The sequence below is a fragment of the Carassius carassius genome, chromosome 21 (assembly GCF_963082965.1).
Source record: "Carassius carassius chromosome 21, fCarCar2.1, whole genome shotgun sequence".
NCBI classification, from domain to species: Eukaryota; Metazoa; Chordata; class Actinopteri; order Cypriniformes; family Cyprinidae; genus Carassius; species Carassius carassius.
In genome coordinates, this window is record NC_081775.1 from 22929884 (window position 1) to 22947820 (window position 17937).

A 17937-nucleotide genomic window follows, 5' to 3' on the forward strand; every position below is an offset into this window, starting at 1 on the left:
CTCTATATTTATGTATATTTGGAGAGAAAATAGCATTTTATTTCTAACTCCTCCAGAACTAAATATATGCAATTTATATAAAGCTTTCTGCCGGTGCATGACATTATTTGAAGCATCTTTACCTGCGACCGAAGACGCTGCTCTCTTGCTTGTCCCGAAAACTTACAAACAGCAATTAAACTCCAATTAGGTTCATGGCTTTGCAGAATTAACTGAAGTAATTTGATTCACCACTGAATAAATGAATTTCAAAAAGAAGAGTACGACTCAATATTCAAAAACATGCCTTCTAGCATACAAATTTATTCGTTTATTTTCATTTAAGGACTTGGATTATGAAGCAAGAGACTTAAAACACTTTGTTAATGATCTTGGAAGTCATAATTAGCGGGTCTGAACCCTCTATTAAACTATGATTTAATTTACTCAAGCTAATACCTTAGTTCTTTATGAGGGAGTAACTTTATTTTGTGTTCTCTCTCTCTCTCTATAAGAACAGTTTCTCATTATGAGACAGGATGGCCAAAGTCTTCAGTAAATGTATGCGTATGTTTGTTTTTATTTATGCTCAAATTGGCCAAACTGTTTATAGCATTAATACTGGCCTGTTGACTTTAAGACTGCATTCATGTTTTATATATAATAAAATACTACACAATGAAAATTCTGTTAATAGGCTAAATGAGATTCAAAACAGATAGTGAAATGGATGGAGCGTTTTCTCAATTTATCGTTCAACTACTGAACATTTGATAACAGGAAAAAGAAGAAGCATTAGTCTTACAGTCAATAATCCAAGTTTTGTCACCGTTTTATATTTATGGTAGCTACTGTTTACACTTACACTATTTGTAATATAATAATTTTCTCTGAAGGATGGCAGATTAAGTGAATTGAATGCCCCGCTAAAGGTGCTATATGTTGTTTAACCAGCAGATGGACACCAGTGGTTGTGTATTGAGTCCGTACTAACTAATACACATGCAAATGGTATGTTTGAGGCATTGGAAATGTTTGGTGTTTATTTATATGCTTCAGATAAATTGACATTCCCTATAGAGGCGCGGGAAGGAGGTCTACATTTGACAAAACATCCGAGTCGGACAGAGAGGTAGAAGATGATGAATTTAAAGTTAACAGAGCGGGACGGGCTGAGAAGAGAGAGAGAGCAAGTACAGTGAGCGACTCGCCAGCATTAACAGAAGTGCGCGCGGATCGGATGTTGACACATCGCGCGCATCTGCATAATCTACATCACAGCGGTGGCACGCGCTAAACAGCTCAACTCTTTAAACCTCCGTGGTTCTTTTCAAAACCATAAAAAAGCTTTTCTAAGGCGTCTTTTCGCGGTTTTTCTTTTAGTAATTTCCGAACTCTTTTGACTGACATCATCTGGTTTCGAGTTGGATAAAATAACAGTTTGATGTCCGACTGAGATAAAGATGTTTGACGACAATATTGTGAGTACTACAAGAAGTCCTGAATTTATTTATTATAATTTTTATACTATATTTTACTAATGTGATATTTGCTGGACAATATGTTTTTGCAAGTCTTTCTTGTTTTGTTATGCTACATGTTTAGTTTTTAAATGATCATTTAGCTATACGTTTTGTTGTCTCATGCTGTGAGTGAACTTTTCCGGAGTGCACTAAAACTTTGAATGCAAGAACGTTGTATGATAGCCTATTACATTTTTGTGAAAGCCGCATAATTACATCTAACGGAATAAAACCTGTGACATAATCAATTTATAACACCTTAAAATCTGAAAGATAAGTTTAAATGTAACATTTGGCAGCATTGCTATTTTTTATATCGAATGCTATTTTTATATCGAATTTAGTCTAAAGCAGATTTCAGATTCAGTCTCATCTCTTAAAAGCAATATTTAAAAGTTTGTTCACCGTCAATCACTCACACCGCTTATGCGAACTCGTAAAAATAGTAGGCTAATGTTTTACTTGTTTTATTTTTATCATAAAAGCAATTACTCTATATGTATAATTAATTAGCTTTTTGTTTAAGTTAAAAAAAAATTATTATTTAGAATTGATTCTTTATTTATTATTACAAATAATAATTAATATGATGGGCTATTGTTGTGCTATTGTTGTTGTTGTCTTTAGATACGTAAATATTTCCAAATGATCGAGAGTGTATATAAATAACTTGTTATTTAAAACAATATATTCAGTATAAATTTTTTTATAAAAATGTCTAGTTAAATATTTGATCCATTTAAAATTTGCAATACAAAAAGTTAAATATTTCAAGTGGGATTGACAAAAACAAAATTAAGAGTAATAATAGAGCTTTGATTAAATTTAGCTTCATTAAAAAAACTAAAACAAAGGTAAGTGTAGAGCCGTTTAGAATTGATAAACGCAGATTAATGCAGAACAGCAGCACCAGCACCATACATGAGACAGGTAGTCTAAACAAGAATAAATTAAACTAATAATTTTATGTAGTGATTTATATATTTATTTTTATGAAAATGCATTTTATTATTTAGCTCAACCTTTGTTTAACTTTTTTTAACATAAAGTCTGTATTAAAAGACAAACTTCTGATAATAGCACCTTGTTGTTTAAATTCACACAATAAAGTTCATCCTGCACGCATTATTAGGCATTTCTTTAAGGTCTCATTTGTGGTCTAAATATTTTAGCCACTTAATGTTTTTGTTTTTATAAAGAAAGAAAATGACTGCGTGAAAATATAGACTTTAAGGAATTGCTGCCTGTTTTCTTAAATAACTGCTGTTTTTTGTCCACCAGAAGTTGACTCATAATTGTGACTTGGATTGTTTTTTGTTTTTTTTACAGATTTCCGTCAGAGAATGACTGATCTGTAAGACTTAAGTCTATAAGCATTGAGTTGGGTGCTCTTCAGACCTCTTCATCACATTACACTGAGTTTGAGTGCACTTCATTGCTTAAATGGACCTCCATCGGACTGCCTTTAAGATGGAGAACTCCTCCTACATGCCCAGCCCGCTGACCTCCCCTGCCCTCATGGTTTTGGCATCAACAGCTGAGGCTGGACGAGATGCCTCTGTACCCTGCCAGCCCCCTCGGCCGTTTGGAGTGCCGGTCACTCTGGAAAAGGACATGCACCTCCCGTTCCCCAGCGGCTCATACACCTTTGCCTCTATGTATCATCGGCAAGGAGGCTTTCCCACTCGCGACTTTCCCACCCCTCTGCTCCACCTCCACCCACAGTTTGCCCCACCCAATCTTGACTGCTCACCGCTGGGTATGCTCAACCACGGAGCGGTGGGGGCCTTCCGGCCATTCTCCTCCCCACCCGAGGAGCGTGATGCAGGGGCTTACCAGTCTGCCTTCCTCCCTGCCAAGCGCTTGAAGGGCTGTCTGGAACCAGAGGCATCACCCCACCTCCGCTACAGAGATGTGGAGGGAAAAGATTTTGACTTTGGGGGTGCTCATGTTCCTACTGGTTCACCACACACCCTGAAGGTAGCTGAGGATGCTGGGAAGAAGCTCTTTGGCTTGTCTGGGCTGTTGGTAGAGGGTTCATCTAGCCCAGAGGAGCACAAAGAACCAAGTAAGTATCTAATATCACATGATATTCTGTGTATTTAAATGTAAAAAAAAAAAAAATATATATATATATATATATATATATATATATATATATATATATATATATATATATATATATATATATATTGGGTTGTTTTGATAACAAACATATAGCTAACACAATAAAACACAGTAAAAACATACCACAATAAAAAAATATAAATATTTAAGAAAATTAATAAATAGTTATCTGTTTTTGCAAATAAACTCTCTCTCTCTATATATATAAACTTAGAGAGAGCACAAAGACAAAAAAGCCCCTCTAAATATGTAAAAGTGTAAAATTGCTGTTTTATTAGTATAATGTATTATTATCAGTTTCAAATATATATAAATTAAGTATATTGTATACGTTTATACATCATATAATATTTAAATATTTAACATTATTGTTTAACATTAATATTAAACTTAAATATTTTATATATAATTTTCGAGGTCTGTTTGCCCTTATTTTTATAGGAAAGTAGTGCGCATATAGATAAGCAGACGTGAGAGAATGGAATTTGGACAGCAGCCTAGAGCTCTTATACGTCCTGAGCATGTGCAAATCCCACTGCTTCACATCTATACATATCTACTTTATTATTTTTTTATTATTAAATAATTATCTCTGCTATTGGAATGTGTTATAAACAATGGACACATTAATATAGGTCGACCTTGGTGAGTGTAATTACACCAAGTACAACATGTTTCTGGATCAACATCCATGTTGATCCTGGAACAACATTCCAATCAACCAATCAGAATTGAGATTTAACTTTTCAGGTAATATCTCTTTTAGGCTTATAATCAGGGTTCGGTTTAATCAGCTATCATTTCCCACTGATTTTAGGAATAAATTATGGGAAGGGTTAGGTTTAGGGGTAGGGATTGGATTAAGTCTATATTTTTTTGACAATGATGCTGATCCAGGACATAGAACATAGAGGATAGGCAAAGTCACGGCCACCGTCTACCTTAGAGAACACTAAGATCTGCGACTATTTCTTGCGTGACTTTCAGAAAACTAAGTTTTGTTTGTATGTGTTAAGTGTAACTTACAGCTCCTGGTTTTGTTATATAAGTCCCATGCAGTCCACATATAAATGCCAAAAGTAGACCTAGTCTACCTGAGTAGGCTATAACCGTTAGGCTATGCACAAAATAAGTACCGAATCACGCACAAATGATCTAGAGATGACAAAGGCGAAGGATTCGCAAATCTCTCAGCTCCAGACAACTTGTCAATGATAACGAGCAGGAGATGCTGCTCGGCAACCGCGTCTCTGAGTGCGACACCTCCAACTCAATATCGCCCCCACGCCATCCATTCTGATTTGTTGACAAATGAGTGGGAGAGAGTGTCAATCTGGGCTGTAAGGAGAACGTGGCTGCTCATTACCTTGCTCTGTAATTGGCCGCCGTGGCGAAGGACCCCACGTTCGTGCGGTGCAGCGGGACGGGGAAAAAAGACGCGCAAGTTTAAATTCGTAGGACATCAGAACTCCTTGTGGGGGCGGAGGGGCAGAACCTGAAACATGAAAGGCACGACAGAGGGGGCTGATGAGCCACGCTATATCAGAGACGAATGTCAATAGGAAAATAATGACTGACTTTGACAGGTAGAAGAGATATTGCAGGGAAAAAGAGCCCCACATCAAGGCTCTTTTAGAAAAGTTTTTGCCTTATCTAGAAGTGGGTTACCGACATGCTCTTTTTTTGAGACAGAGGATTGGGTGCATCCATACACTTCAATATGCCAAATTATACTTGGTTGTGTATGTGAGTGTGTGTATGTGTATGCTTGCATATTGGGCCATATTGTCCTTTCATGTTTATATATAGTGTGTGTGTGTGTTTGTGTGTGTGTATGTATACATACATATATAAATGTGTGTGTGTGATTTATTGATTATCTTTGTTTATTATTATATAATATATTATTTTTGTATGTTATTTTTCTTTAAGATTCAAAAAGAGTATATGTTCAGTAAGTACAGCTGTTATGCTTGGGAATTATTTAGGTTCATGAACTGTAAATCAGAGTTTAGATTCATGTGGTCTGATAACCGGTACACAACCTCACACACATGCTGTTGTGTCATCAGAAAGAGATTTGTCATTTGTCTAATATCTGACCCCTGGGCCATGACTCTAAGCACTGTGTTATTCCAGTGCTTGTCTCTCAAAAATGTTCAAAAGGACAGAATATCCTCGCAGCTGTTTAAACAGTTAGATCTTTTATATTCTTTTCGAAGGACAGATGTCTTCACTGGGCCGAATCTTGTTTATTTTCCTTCGGGAGGCATTTTACATTTTTTGAGCTGATGAGAAAGAAAGAGCAACAGTAAGTGTGGGTAAATGCCTTGTGCCCTGCTGCTTTCTGGGCTTAGGCGGTGTGTGCTTGGCATAAAGTTTCTCAGACAGTGTATTTGTTGAAATTTGCCTGTTCATACAGCATTGTCAGACTCAGATTGTAAGTGACATTTTTTCCAAAGTTTACAGAGCTGTGCCTTGGTTTCTACAATAATTTTATGTATTAATGCCATTCGCAAAAACTCTTGACAAGACTTTGTGGAATGTAAAGAAAAAGGGGCAGAAGACTTTTTTTGTCAATGCAATGCAATGGCTAGGAAAGGAATGGAAATAGAAAGGTATTTCGGGTTTAGTATGTATGTATGCATATACGGTACATGTATATATACATTAGTGCATATGACTCTATTTAATGAAATATGTATGTACTGTATTTATTAGGGCTGTCAAATCAATTAATGATTAATCACATCCAAAAAGCAAGTTTGTGTTTACATAATGTATGTGTGTATGCTGTGTATATGTACATGTATATATAAATACACACACATACATGATTATATTTAAGAAAGATTTACACATATATATGTATTCATTATTATATATTATTTATAATAAATATAAATAGGTATTATATATATTTCATAACAGATATGTGTGTGTTTACTTATACATATAGATTTTATTGTTTTTCTGTGCCAGTATAATACCAGGAAGTACCAGTTTTCAATTTCCAAAAATTCATTTTAAAATATAATAATCCAATGAGATTTCTGTCTGTCTGTCTATATTACACATGATAAAATCTTCAGTGATGGCGGTAAACATCAGGTTTTCAGTATGGCAGTATGTTGAGGTTTAGTCTGGGATCATATATCAGTGGCGCTCAAAGTCATCAGCAGGCTCTTAGCAGAAAGCTTGAAGAAGTGAGTGTCACGTTCTTTCTATCAATTACCTCAAAGTTGAACATGTGTTGAAGTTATGTGTTAATCTGGTCCGGTCAGTCTAAGGGTGAATTTGCCCCTTCTGTTAGACGTGCGATCAGCGAATGTGTAGAAGGTAGAAACATGTAGAAATACATCTGAGCGCTGTGGCAATTGTTGCTTTATTAAAGAAGATTGTCTTAATTTCTTAAGATAATCTTAATGGTCCTTACGTGTTCCATTGAAATACAGGAGTGCCATTCCATACTATGTTCAGCTTTGGAGGGTTTTCCTAGGAAACAGAGCTGCCAGTGTTTGGAATTCTAATTCTAATTGGTTGTTTGGATCATCCTGCCAGTTTATCTGGAGTGATTCAATGATTCACAGTCAGAATGACGCTTTTATCATTTAAGCTATTTGTCATGTATTCTCTCTGTGCCAGAGACCGCTGTAAGATGTCTGGTTTTCATTGATGTTGGAAATTACATGGATCACCTCATTCACAGAGAGAGACAGAGGCAAACACAAGTCAGAAGATATAAAGCTTATCAGTGGGACAGTGACAGCTCCACTGACTGGTGCTGATTTATAACCCGAAAAACGCCTCTGTTTATTGCTGCTTATTAGTACAGATGAGCCGAAATAAGCATCCAGCTAATCTACAGCCAAGGTGAAGATGTACATCACCTTACCCTGTTGGGTTTGACTTTATTGCCTAGGGTGGTGAATTGAATTAGCCATTGTAAATATTAAGTCTTTTGTTTCTTATCCAGCAGGTAGTATCTCTAATCCCCATGATCAAACATGAATGGTAGAGGAGGGGCAAATTATAAATCTGTCCAGACCCTTAAAAATGTTATCACTGCTTTGCCTGCTCCCTCTGTATGTGTGCCAAGAGAAGTTGATTCTTGTCTCCATGGCAGTACGGTCTTTATGAAGCAAAGTGATTGGGCGGCCTAATTAAGGGTGCCTGTAAGGGACAAAAAGAGCATATGTATGAGCTACAGCTGGCAGATGCTGTAAAATGTGGCTCATTGTGAGAACTGCAGATGGACTGTATTCAACTGGCTGCCACAGAGATCATAAATCTGGGGAGATTGTCCAGAGTTGTATTGATCTACTGAATGTTCCTCTCATCCCCACTCAAGGGGATTGCAAGGGCCGTTTTGATATTAAGTTGTGTTTTGAAGAGTATATATATAGATTTATTTCAATATTAATTAACCAGCAGGCTTTGCACAAAAAGTCCTGTAATAATATAATATAATATAATATAATATAATATAATATAATATAATATAATATAATATAATATAATATAATATAATATAATATAATATAATATAATATAATATAATATAATATAATATAATATAATATAATATAATATAATATAATATAATATTTGTATTAAGTACAATAATATGATGTAATTCATAATGGATATGTTGAATTTAAATATTTTTGCAGGTGAAAATAACTTGAAAAAAAAAGTCTTTTAGTTTCACTTACTCTGTTTGATGTTAAATGAGGCTAATTTGATATTTTGTCTCCTGCTGCTGAAGTAGTTTACTCTCCTAATATTCTCTTAAGTGGGAGAGCTTTCATCCTGGTCGGGGGCTTGATGTTCTTCTCTTGTTTTCTTCCTAATTCATCTTCTCCGGATGGAAGGAATGTGAATTAGAAGGGAGGTCTGTGTACCACCCATACTGTCTTAAAGCAAACTCCAGTCAGCCCAGCTCAGTTATTTCTTAGTCTGTGTTTAGTTACTGTATCTCTTTTTTTGTCATGTTCATTTTATTTGATAATTACAATATTTAATACTATGATTATTACATCTGGTTCAGTTTCAGAGTTTATAAATAGGTTTTAATTGCAATGTTTTGTATATTTAAACAGACCCTAACCCAAGGAATACTGCTATGAAACTTGAATACATCAAGACTATTGGCATCCTATTAATTTTCTTCAGTAGCATCTTGGACAAACACCTTACCACAAATGCTTCATCAGTTGGAGATCATAGTCTAACCTATTTAAACCTTTAGCATAAAAAAAATCCCTTTTTGTTTTCACTGTTGACAGCAGATCCGATGCATTAACATGCCTAACAAGGGGCTTGTAGGCCCATTACTGGCAGGATCAGCATGCTTGTCGTCTGAGGGCTTCACAGACTCGGGGCTCTCGTTAAAGCAGCGCTACTCCACCCAGGGCTTTTATGTGTTATTGGGAACGTGAGACAAATAAAATAGGGGCTTTAACCCCGGAGGCTCAGTCAGAGCTACGATAACAGTTTCTCACACCCCATTATTAACAACTTTCTGTGCTTTTCTGCTTTCTTGAAGTAATCCAATGCAGATCAAGTATAGATTCTGTTTTGCATTTTTATTTGGATTGCATTTTAATTAATTATTACATATGTTATTACATTTTATAATTACCTACGTCATTATTTACTCAAAAAAAAACTAAACAAATGAGATGCAACATATAATTGTAGCTGACAAACACATTGAACATACACTACAAAAAGTGACTAAATCACAGTGTTAATATAACAGCCCATGGAAAATCTTAATTAAATGCTGTTAAAGAGTAATTTGGACTTATTTAAGCAATAGACGGCTCTAAAGTACATTGACACTGCACCTGATTGACCAGCACTGTGTGTGCCAAAGCAGCCCTCTCTGATCTTACATCAAAGAGCGGCAGGAAGAAGACTGGAAGCATGTGGGGCAGACCAGGGTGGAGAGGGAGGACTGTTTGGCTTAGTACAAAACAGCACATCTCGAGTCCCATGAGCCCACAAATCAGTCAAGCAAATGCAGAGGGCAGATTTTTTTGGATTTTAGTTTTGTTCATGACTGACATATTTCTGTGTACGGAGGTCTTTAGAGAGCACCGATTTGTTTCAGTGTTGTTTCTGCGAATGACCCTTCAAATGCAGTCCACCTGTAGGGCCTCTAACATCTGGGGCTGTCATTAGTGACTGATGCTTGGCTGATGTTTGTAATAATATCCAAACGGCTTTTCAGCCTTTTTACTCAAGTCACACTAAACCCACAGCTGGCACACCACAAACCGTGCGTTTTAGAAGTTTTTCTACACAATATTGAGAAAAGATGGCACATGCCACATTTTTGTGCATGTAATGGAGGAAATTGGTTTCACTTACTCCTGAACCTTAAATGAAAAGCACAGTAAAGTAATGCTGTTTTAATGAACAGCACCGAGGGTTTGTAAGCTCTTCTCATATAATAGAAAAATGCAGTTTATAGTTCATATGGCTCATATTTTTCCAATTACTTAAATTGAATCCCCAAAAAGGTAGGGAAAACACTGGCCATTGCATATAAATATTTTTCAGTATCTATATACAGATGTAACCTAGAGTAAAAAGTGGCTCATTTTAAACACGTCAAGGTTTTTGGCAAGTCCATTCTCTGAGGTCATGACCTTAACAATTTTATCTATTAAAATCATGAAACAATGGTATAATTAGTTATGTTTATATGCATTTTTTTCTAAAACGCAAATACCTATTTATTTTATTCATATTTTGCTGTTTACCACATGATCTATATTTTAAAATGTAATTTCCTACTGTATTTTTATTAATTGATTTGATTTAATCGTGCATGCTAATTTCCCCTAACATTACCCTTTCCATCATCAAATGCTAACTTATGTTAGTCTCAAAAAAAAATATATTTTATAACACTGTAAAATGTTTTTGTTTTTTTAGCAAATCTCAGAATGAATGTCCATTTTATGATGATGCGATGACTAAATTCACTTGTAACATTTTAAACTTTTTTTATTTACATTTTTGTTTTTATATTAGAGGATGCCCTTTTCTGAAACTTTGGCTATGATTTCAAAGTCTTTATAAACATTAAACACTTGATTCAGTGGTTTGCAGAATTTCATGGTTGACCCCCATGCATCTTGGGATATGTGTGTATTTGCATGGGGGCATGAAAGAGCCTGGGGAAATGTAGTTTAAAATCTATTGGGAATTTCTGTCATAACCATAAATCAGTCCTTTGCTAATTGGTAAGAAAACAACAGTCAAGCAGTATATAATGTTTTATGTGCCTCTTATGTTTTTTACTGCGGTACTAACGAGGGTCTGTGTCACAGAGTGGACAGGGAATTAGCCTGAAAGATGGCTGCTGTCCATAAGCTACAGTGTTCTTCAGCTTCTGTTGCTTGAGATGCTCCTGATTTGCATGTGGCAATTAGTATGCTAATTGGCCTAATTAGCCCATGGGACCACACAAGCACTGTGGCATTAAAAGGTTCAGTCTCATTATGACTCAACAATTCCCACGAGTTAGCGCAATCAAAATGCCGTCACATTCTCCAGAGCATATCTGTGGTGAACTTTTTTTTTTACTTAAGCATGTTTTGTTTTAATTACTCTTCATCTGAAATTTATTTGAAAGTCTAATGCTTTGTAGGCATTCAGGCAAGACCTTGTCCAATAGAAAGAGAATTTAGCCTCATTTGCGGATGCTAAGCGAGCATTCGATAGCTGCGTCCTGAGCAGATGAGATTGGAGATTGAACTTTTAGCTCAAAGTGCCCTTACTGCTGATTTGTTTCATGACATGATTGAACAAGAACAGAGACCTGTGGATCTATATACGCTCAGCTGGCAGTGGCCTTTGTTCCTCTCTGCAGACACGGAGTATTGGCTCATGGGATTGCTGGGCTATTGATGGGGGAAGGATGAGGTGAGCACACACACGTACACACCAGGAGAATGACTTTGGTAGGCTGGGCAGATGAGGAGCGTTGCCTATTGTGTTTACTCAGGGCTGTGTGAAGGGCTCTGTATGTTTGGTTATCCTTGGCTAGGTGAACAAGGCAGAGACGCTGTCTGGCCATGACCTGAAATAATGTCACCCTTTGACTACAATTAAAAAAGGTAGACAGACGGGACACATTGTAAAATGGGACAAATACATTACCTTAGACTTAATGTACAATATAATAAAAGCACTTAAAAAAAAAGAATATGGTACAAAATAAGGCAATAAGGACGTGATTTTTATTTAACTTTTGCAGCAAAATCACTTAACATCAGGAACATTTTGATTGTGAATATATTATATGAGCGGTTTTACTCTTCTATTCATTTTACATGAGGCTTGCATATTACAGTATATTGCTTACATTAAACAATAACCATTAAATAAGCATCAAATAAATTAAATAGAAAAAATAGGTAAAGTTTAAATAAAATAGAAAATACAACATGGGCTGTGTGTGTGTGTGTGTATAACTTTATATATTGCTAGTTTTTATAAATTATGTATTTGTTTGAACTTCAAACTTTGATTTGGATTTAGTACAGTAATTGTAAAATCTGAGAAAACTGAACAAGATTTCTTTTTCACTTCCTTTAATGCGGTAGAAATGGATGGTTTTACTGCCTCCAAGACAACGCAATCTCATTCTGTCACTCTCCCTCCTTGCTCAAAATTTCTACCCTACACTCATTAGCTGTCTAATTAGCCTTTAGCTACTTAATGAGCTGAACAATGCGGCTTTAGTGGAGCAACAAACTCCGGGCATGTTAGTGGGTTGGGGTTAAGGATGTTTGGATGTTGTGCTGAACTGGTTGCCTGGTGGCCGTGTTCCCATTGGTTGCTTGAATTATGCCTTGCTCTGTGGCCTTTCTCAGAGTGAAGTTTTGTAAGGTGATGGTGTGTTGCTTTTGTTTGAGTTAAAATGGTGAGAGGAAGATTTGAACTGGCTTCTTATACAAACTGCAAACATGTGTCCGTAAGGTCAAATTCTTGCTATGAAAAAAGTTTAATTTAACCATTTTACTTAGCAAAGTACTATCACATAGCCTGACCTCAACCAATCAGAATAAAGTGTATTACACAGGTTATTCTGGCCATATAAAGTGACCAACCACCATTAAAAAAAAAAAATATATATATATATATATATATATATATATATATATGCACTTTGTTCATGATGTAATCGGATTCAACTAACCCAGAAGTTGCATATTAATTCATGCAGTCTGATCAGAGCTTGTGGAAGGGGAATAGATGGGTTTGTTGCATGTTGTTGCAAACGCAACAATATATGTAACATATATAATTGCATTTATCAGTCAATGTGCCTCTAGGGTTTAAAAACCTGCCAAAGCCACACTGACAAATAACGTCTTACGTAAACTGTCAAGAATCGAATTCCCAAGCATACATGAACAAATGTCGTCCAAAACACAGATGCCGTTTCAGCTCATAATGGGCTTCTAGACGTTCAAGATGAAGTCATGTTTTTCTGTGCCGCAGGAGCTCGTCTGTGTTAAACTCTCTTCAGACTGGGTGGCCCAGTCCTCCCACAGCAGGTGGAAACCAAGAATTGCTATTAAACGAAGGTCAGAGGATTGTCATTAATAACAAAGCGTTAGTTTTTTTTCCCTACGTCATGAAAAAAATGGCTACATTTTATGGAAATGATCCAATGCGAGGTTCTGGGAATTTCAACATTAGTCGAAATGGAGTTAAAGGGATAGTTCACCCCAAAATGAAAATTCTGTCTTTTTATTTTATCACCCTTCATGTAAAGTCAAACCTGTATAACTTTATTTCTTCTATAGTGCATAGTACAAGGAAGATATTTTGAGGAATCTTTTTCCTCCAAACAATGGAAGTCAACAACTAAAACTGTTTGGTTACCAACATTTTTCAAAATGCCATCTTTGGTCTATTAAGTTGTCTTATAAATGAATTGCTTTTTTAGAAGTATATTTGAAAGAATTTTCATTTTTGAGTGATCTGTCCCTTTACAATCAAAGCAGCTTTGCTTCTTTCACACATGTATGCTATCAATTTTTTTGCCCCATTTAAAAAGATCCTTCTAATTTTTGAAACCTGTGAATACAATGATTTTTTCATATTATTATTATTATTATTATATGATCCTCTAATACATCCTCGCAAATAGTTTTAAAATGTTTGGTAATTAACTTATCGTTCCAAAGATTTTAAGACCCTCAGATGATTGTTTCATGGCCAAGGATTATACCAGTGCCCTGTATTACATATCTCAGTGTCTGTAAACTAAAATGAAACTTTTTTTTTTTTCAAAATCTGAAACATTCACCCAATTATTTTTGAATCATTTCATTAGCTATTTCCTCTGTGGAGCGCAACCATATAACCATCTTGTCCAATGTTAGACTTTCTCTCTGTGTGTGTTTGGCTCTGGTAGAGACTCCAGTGAGGCAGTTGTGGGCTCAGGCTGACTGTGTCTCGCTGGCTGGCTCTGAACAAGCACAGACCTGTTCTACCCCGGTGGCCAATAAAATTAGAAAATCAACCACTGTGCCACCATCCACAGGCCAGCCAGATAAATACACTTGTCTCTGTGTGAATGTGTCAGCATGGCTATGTCGATCCAAAGATTTCATCCAACTGAACTGTTCAAAGAATGATACAGGAAATCAGGGATAGTTCAAGCAAAAATGAAAATTCCGTCATTATTTACCCATGTCTTTCACCTTTTCATTCAAGCTGCTTTTTTTCCATGCAATAAATTAATGAAAACAAGAGAGCAACACATGACTTCAGAAGAATTATTAAATATTTTCATTATGGTATATGGAGCTTGAAAGCCCCTGGTCACTGTCCACTTTTCATTACATAGAAAAGAGCAACATGAACATTATTCAAAACATCTAAATTTTTCCCACACAGTAGAAAATAAGTCATAAAGGTGTGGAATGACTTGAGGGAATTTTTTTTTTTTTTTTTTTTTTTTTTTTTTTTTAAGTTCCACAGTGCAGAACTGTACTCAGGTGTGCATAATCAGGGTAATCAATTTTGCTCTTTCATCATTGGGTTATTATTAATTTTCAGAGAGCTTCCGACTTTTGTGAAAGCCCTGTCACCCTCTTTGAGGATCCTCTGATCACATCCTCCAAAAGCTGTCACAAAATCTGTGTTATTCCAAAACAAGTTCATCTTCAAAGCATCCCAGGCTTTCTTTACCTTTTCAAGGTATCTTTATTTGACACAGCGAGTACTAGGCTATCTGATCTTATCAGCACATATGTGGGAGTTGGTTGCATTAGATTGAAATGGATTATTATGGTCTTTCGGCATCATTAGTCTGAGCTGCTCACACCTGCGCCATAAGAATGTATTGAATGTGGGTGGTTGAGACTTATATTGAGGCAAAATAATGACAATCATAAGGTTATTCTGTATTATAAGAACATAGCTTAGCACTGTAGAGATATGTGAGCAATACTCAAAGACCTGCGTTTGTGCATTAATACATGGATTTAAGAATGTTTGGTTGTGTGTGTGTGTGTGTGCATTTCTAATTGTTTGTGTGTGTATGTGTTTTACAGTGAGGCTTAGTGCAGTTCAGCCCCTCAAGCTGAAGGTTTATGAGGTGTTAGCTGTCACTTCATTGACTCCCGACTGGCCCATTACAGGCTCACATAATACACACATACATATAATACATAAATATATATAACAAGCACATACAGTCGGAAGTATTTTGATTGAGTGTATAGAGTGTATGTAGATTTAGTAGAAATTGCTAATAAAATTTCACACAATTACAAAGAAACAACATAACATTGAATTAAACATGAAATTTTTGTAGAGGATAGGTTGGATGGGCGGTTGTTTGAACACTAACAAAAACCTTAAACTTAAACTTAAAATTTATACAGGTGTAGGACATAGACTTCAGTTACTCTGTCTGTGTGGACTTTAGACAGGATTGTCTCTCCTGTCCTCTGGTTAGCAGGTGTGCGTCTTCATCTTGGCCAGTTTCTCAGACTTGGTTTATTTGAAGTGTCTGCCTTCACAGCCTGTAACTCCTGCTGATGAGTTCTTGGGGAGACCATAAAAAAGCAGCACCCACCCATCAAATAATGGGAGTTTATCTGAGAGGGGAATGGTGGTCTATGACCATCACATCACAGACGAGTCATGACACAGGGATGGATGTGGGTTAATGAGTGTCATTAGAATATAATGCTGACTGCATCATATTGTTGCTGTGTATTGTGTAATTGTTCCTCCAAAGGTTTAACCTCACACAATCTTGTTCATTTTCCCCCAATGTTATTTTCTTGGGTTTTTCTTGCTCCCTTTTGAACACTCTCTTTCACATAGTGCTCTCCTGCTTATCACTACTATTGATCTGACTGTCACTGTTATTTAAGATTCCCTGAATGCTCATTAATTAAGCCTGTTGAGAAGATCTAGAGAATAATTCCCACCCTCAATATCAATTACTATCAAAATAACCTTTTGAAGAGACCCACTGTAGCCCAGTTGTTTGCTAAAAAACCCAAGTCCGAATCTGCAGCGTATTGCATGTGCATGACATGGAAATCAATTCATCCCATTTAAAAAAAAATTACGATTCATCTGTGCCACAGGTATTATAGTTCACTAAGACTAAAATGATTTTTTTTTAAATTACTCCAAATAAAATCAAAACCTTATTAATTTTATGTAATTGCCAAGGCAACTTTTTTTTTAAGTTTAACTACAGCTGAAATAAAAATGAAATACAGTATAACATCGTGAAAACTGTCAATAGAAAATATTTCAAACATTATTGAAAATATAATCGTATCATAAAGATCCGGATCCATGCACATGTTTGTTTATTTATTTATTTGAAGTGTTTATGTATTTAATGATCGATTGTTTAATTTTGACAACAAAATAGCATAACTCAATCTTCTGGTGAGACTATAAACTATGCCTGACTTGTCCAGCTAATTACTTTGCGCAAACTCTCATTCATCCAATCAATAACTTAAAACCTACTCAAAAAAAAAAAAATGGAGAGACTTTAAATTCATAAGATATTCACTTGAGTCTGAACTGAGTGAATCATTTGTATTTGTTGTCACTCACTTGTCTGCCTGTAGAGCTGAACCTGGTCTTGAATGTTTCTCTGGGGCTGAACTCTTTGACACAGCACACAGTTAAAGGCAGCAATCAGCTCTCTGGAGTGATGAGTGCCACAGCTTTATCGGGCAGCTGTATAGATGTCTATCCCTCATCTTTATGGGGACATTTATGATAGAGGGATTTCCAAGACACTGATCACTCTTCTCTGTATCCAAGACCATAACCTACAAGCCCAACCTATAGTTTCATGCTTTTCCTGTGCCTTATGTTTTATTAAAATAATATATATTGTTAGTAATAAGCTGGAAAAGACATTTATATCAAAATTAAATATTTCCAAGGTCTGTGTACTACCTGCCTTTCTGTTGTTGTTTCATCGTCATGTTAGTTTTCCTTTTGACATTTGGGGTGTTTTACCCTGGTCCACAAAGGTGTACATTTTTAGATAAGCTTTACATTGATGTATGGTTTATTAGGATAGGACAATATTTGGCAGAGATACAACTATTTGAAAATCTGGAATCTGAGGGTGCAAAAAAATCAAAATATGGAGAAAATCACCATTAAAATTGTCCAAATGAAGTTCTTAGCAATGCATATTACTAATCAAAAATGAAGTTTTTATATTTATGGTAGGAAATTTACAAAATCTAAATGGAACATAATCTTTATTTAATATCCTAATGTTTTTTGACGTAAAAGAAAAATCTATAATCTATTTATTTATTTTTTTTGGCTATTGCTAAAAAATATACCCTAGTGACTTAAGACTGGTTTTATGGTCCAGGGTCACATATTTAAATATTCAGTAAATGTTCATTAACGAGACACTGATTGTCCAGTAAAAGTATGTGGGGGCAGGAACAGAACAGAAGGAGCTCATTGACTTGACAGTAAGGATGTTAATGGAAGCCATTTTCGCTTTAATCTTATAGATCTCTTTATAATATCGAACATCCAAGCATGCAACATCTCTTTCTCACAATTGTAGCTGAGTTCTAGGATTTATCGTGGTAATATTTTCTCTCTTCCTTCAATTTCAGACATTGATTACCCTCAATAACAGCAAACGTAGACTTTTTTCCACATGTACCTGGTCCAGTGCCAGAGTGATTAAGCTGCTTCTAAGCCGATTAATGAAAGGTCTGAATCAAGAAAATACCTTTTGAAAATGAAGGAAATT

General features: G+C 35.7%; 1 protein-coding gene across 2 annotated transcripts in view; it reads left to right on the forward strand.

Moving 5' to 3' along the window:
* Nucleotides 1-1128: 1128 nt before the first annotated feature.
* Nucleotides 1129-17937, forward strand: part of rnf220b (ring finger protein 220b) — a 31924-nt gene continuing 15115 nt past the window's right edge. For both annotated transcript variants that reach the window (XM_059503882.1, XM_059503883.1), the window contains exons 1-2: nt 1129-1460; nt 2832-3570. In XM_059503882.1, coding sequence (XP_059359865.1) covers nt 2946-3570 — 625 coding nt within the window. In that variant the 5' untranslated portion in view covers nt 1129-1460; nt 2832-2945. The remainder of the gene's footprint in view (nt 1461-2831; nt 3571-17937) is intronic.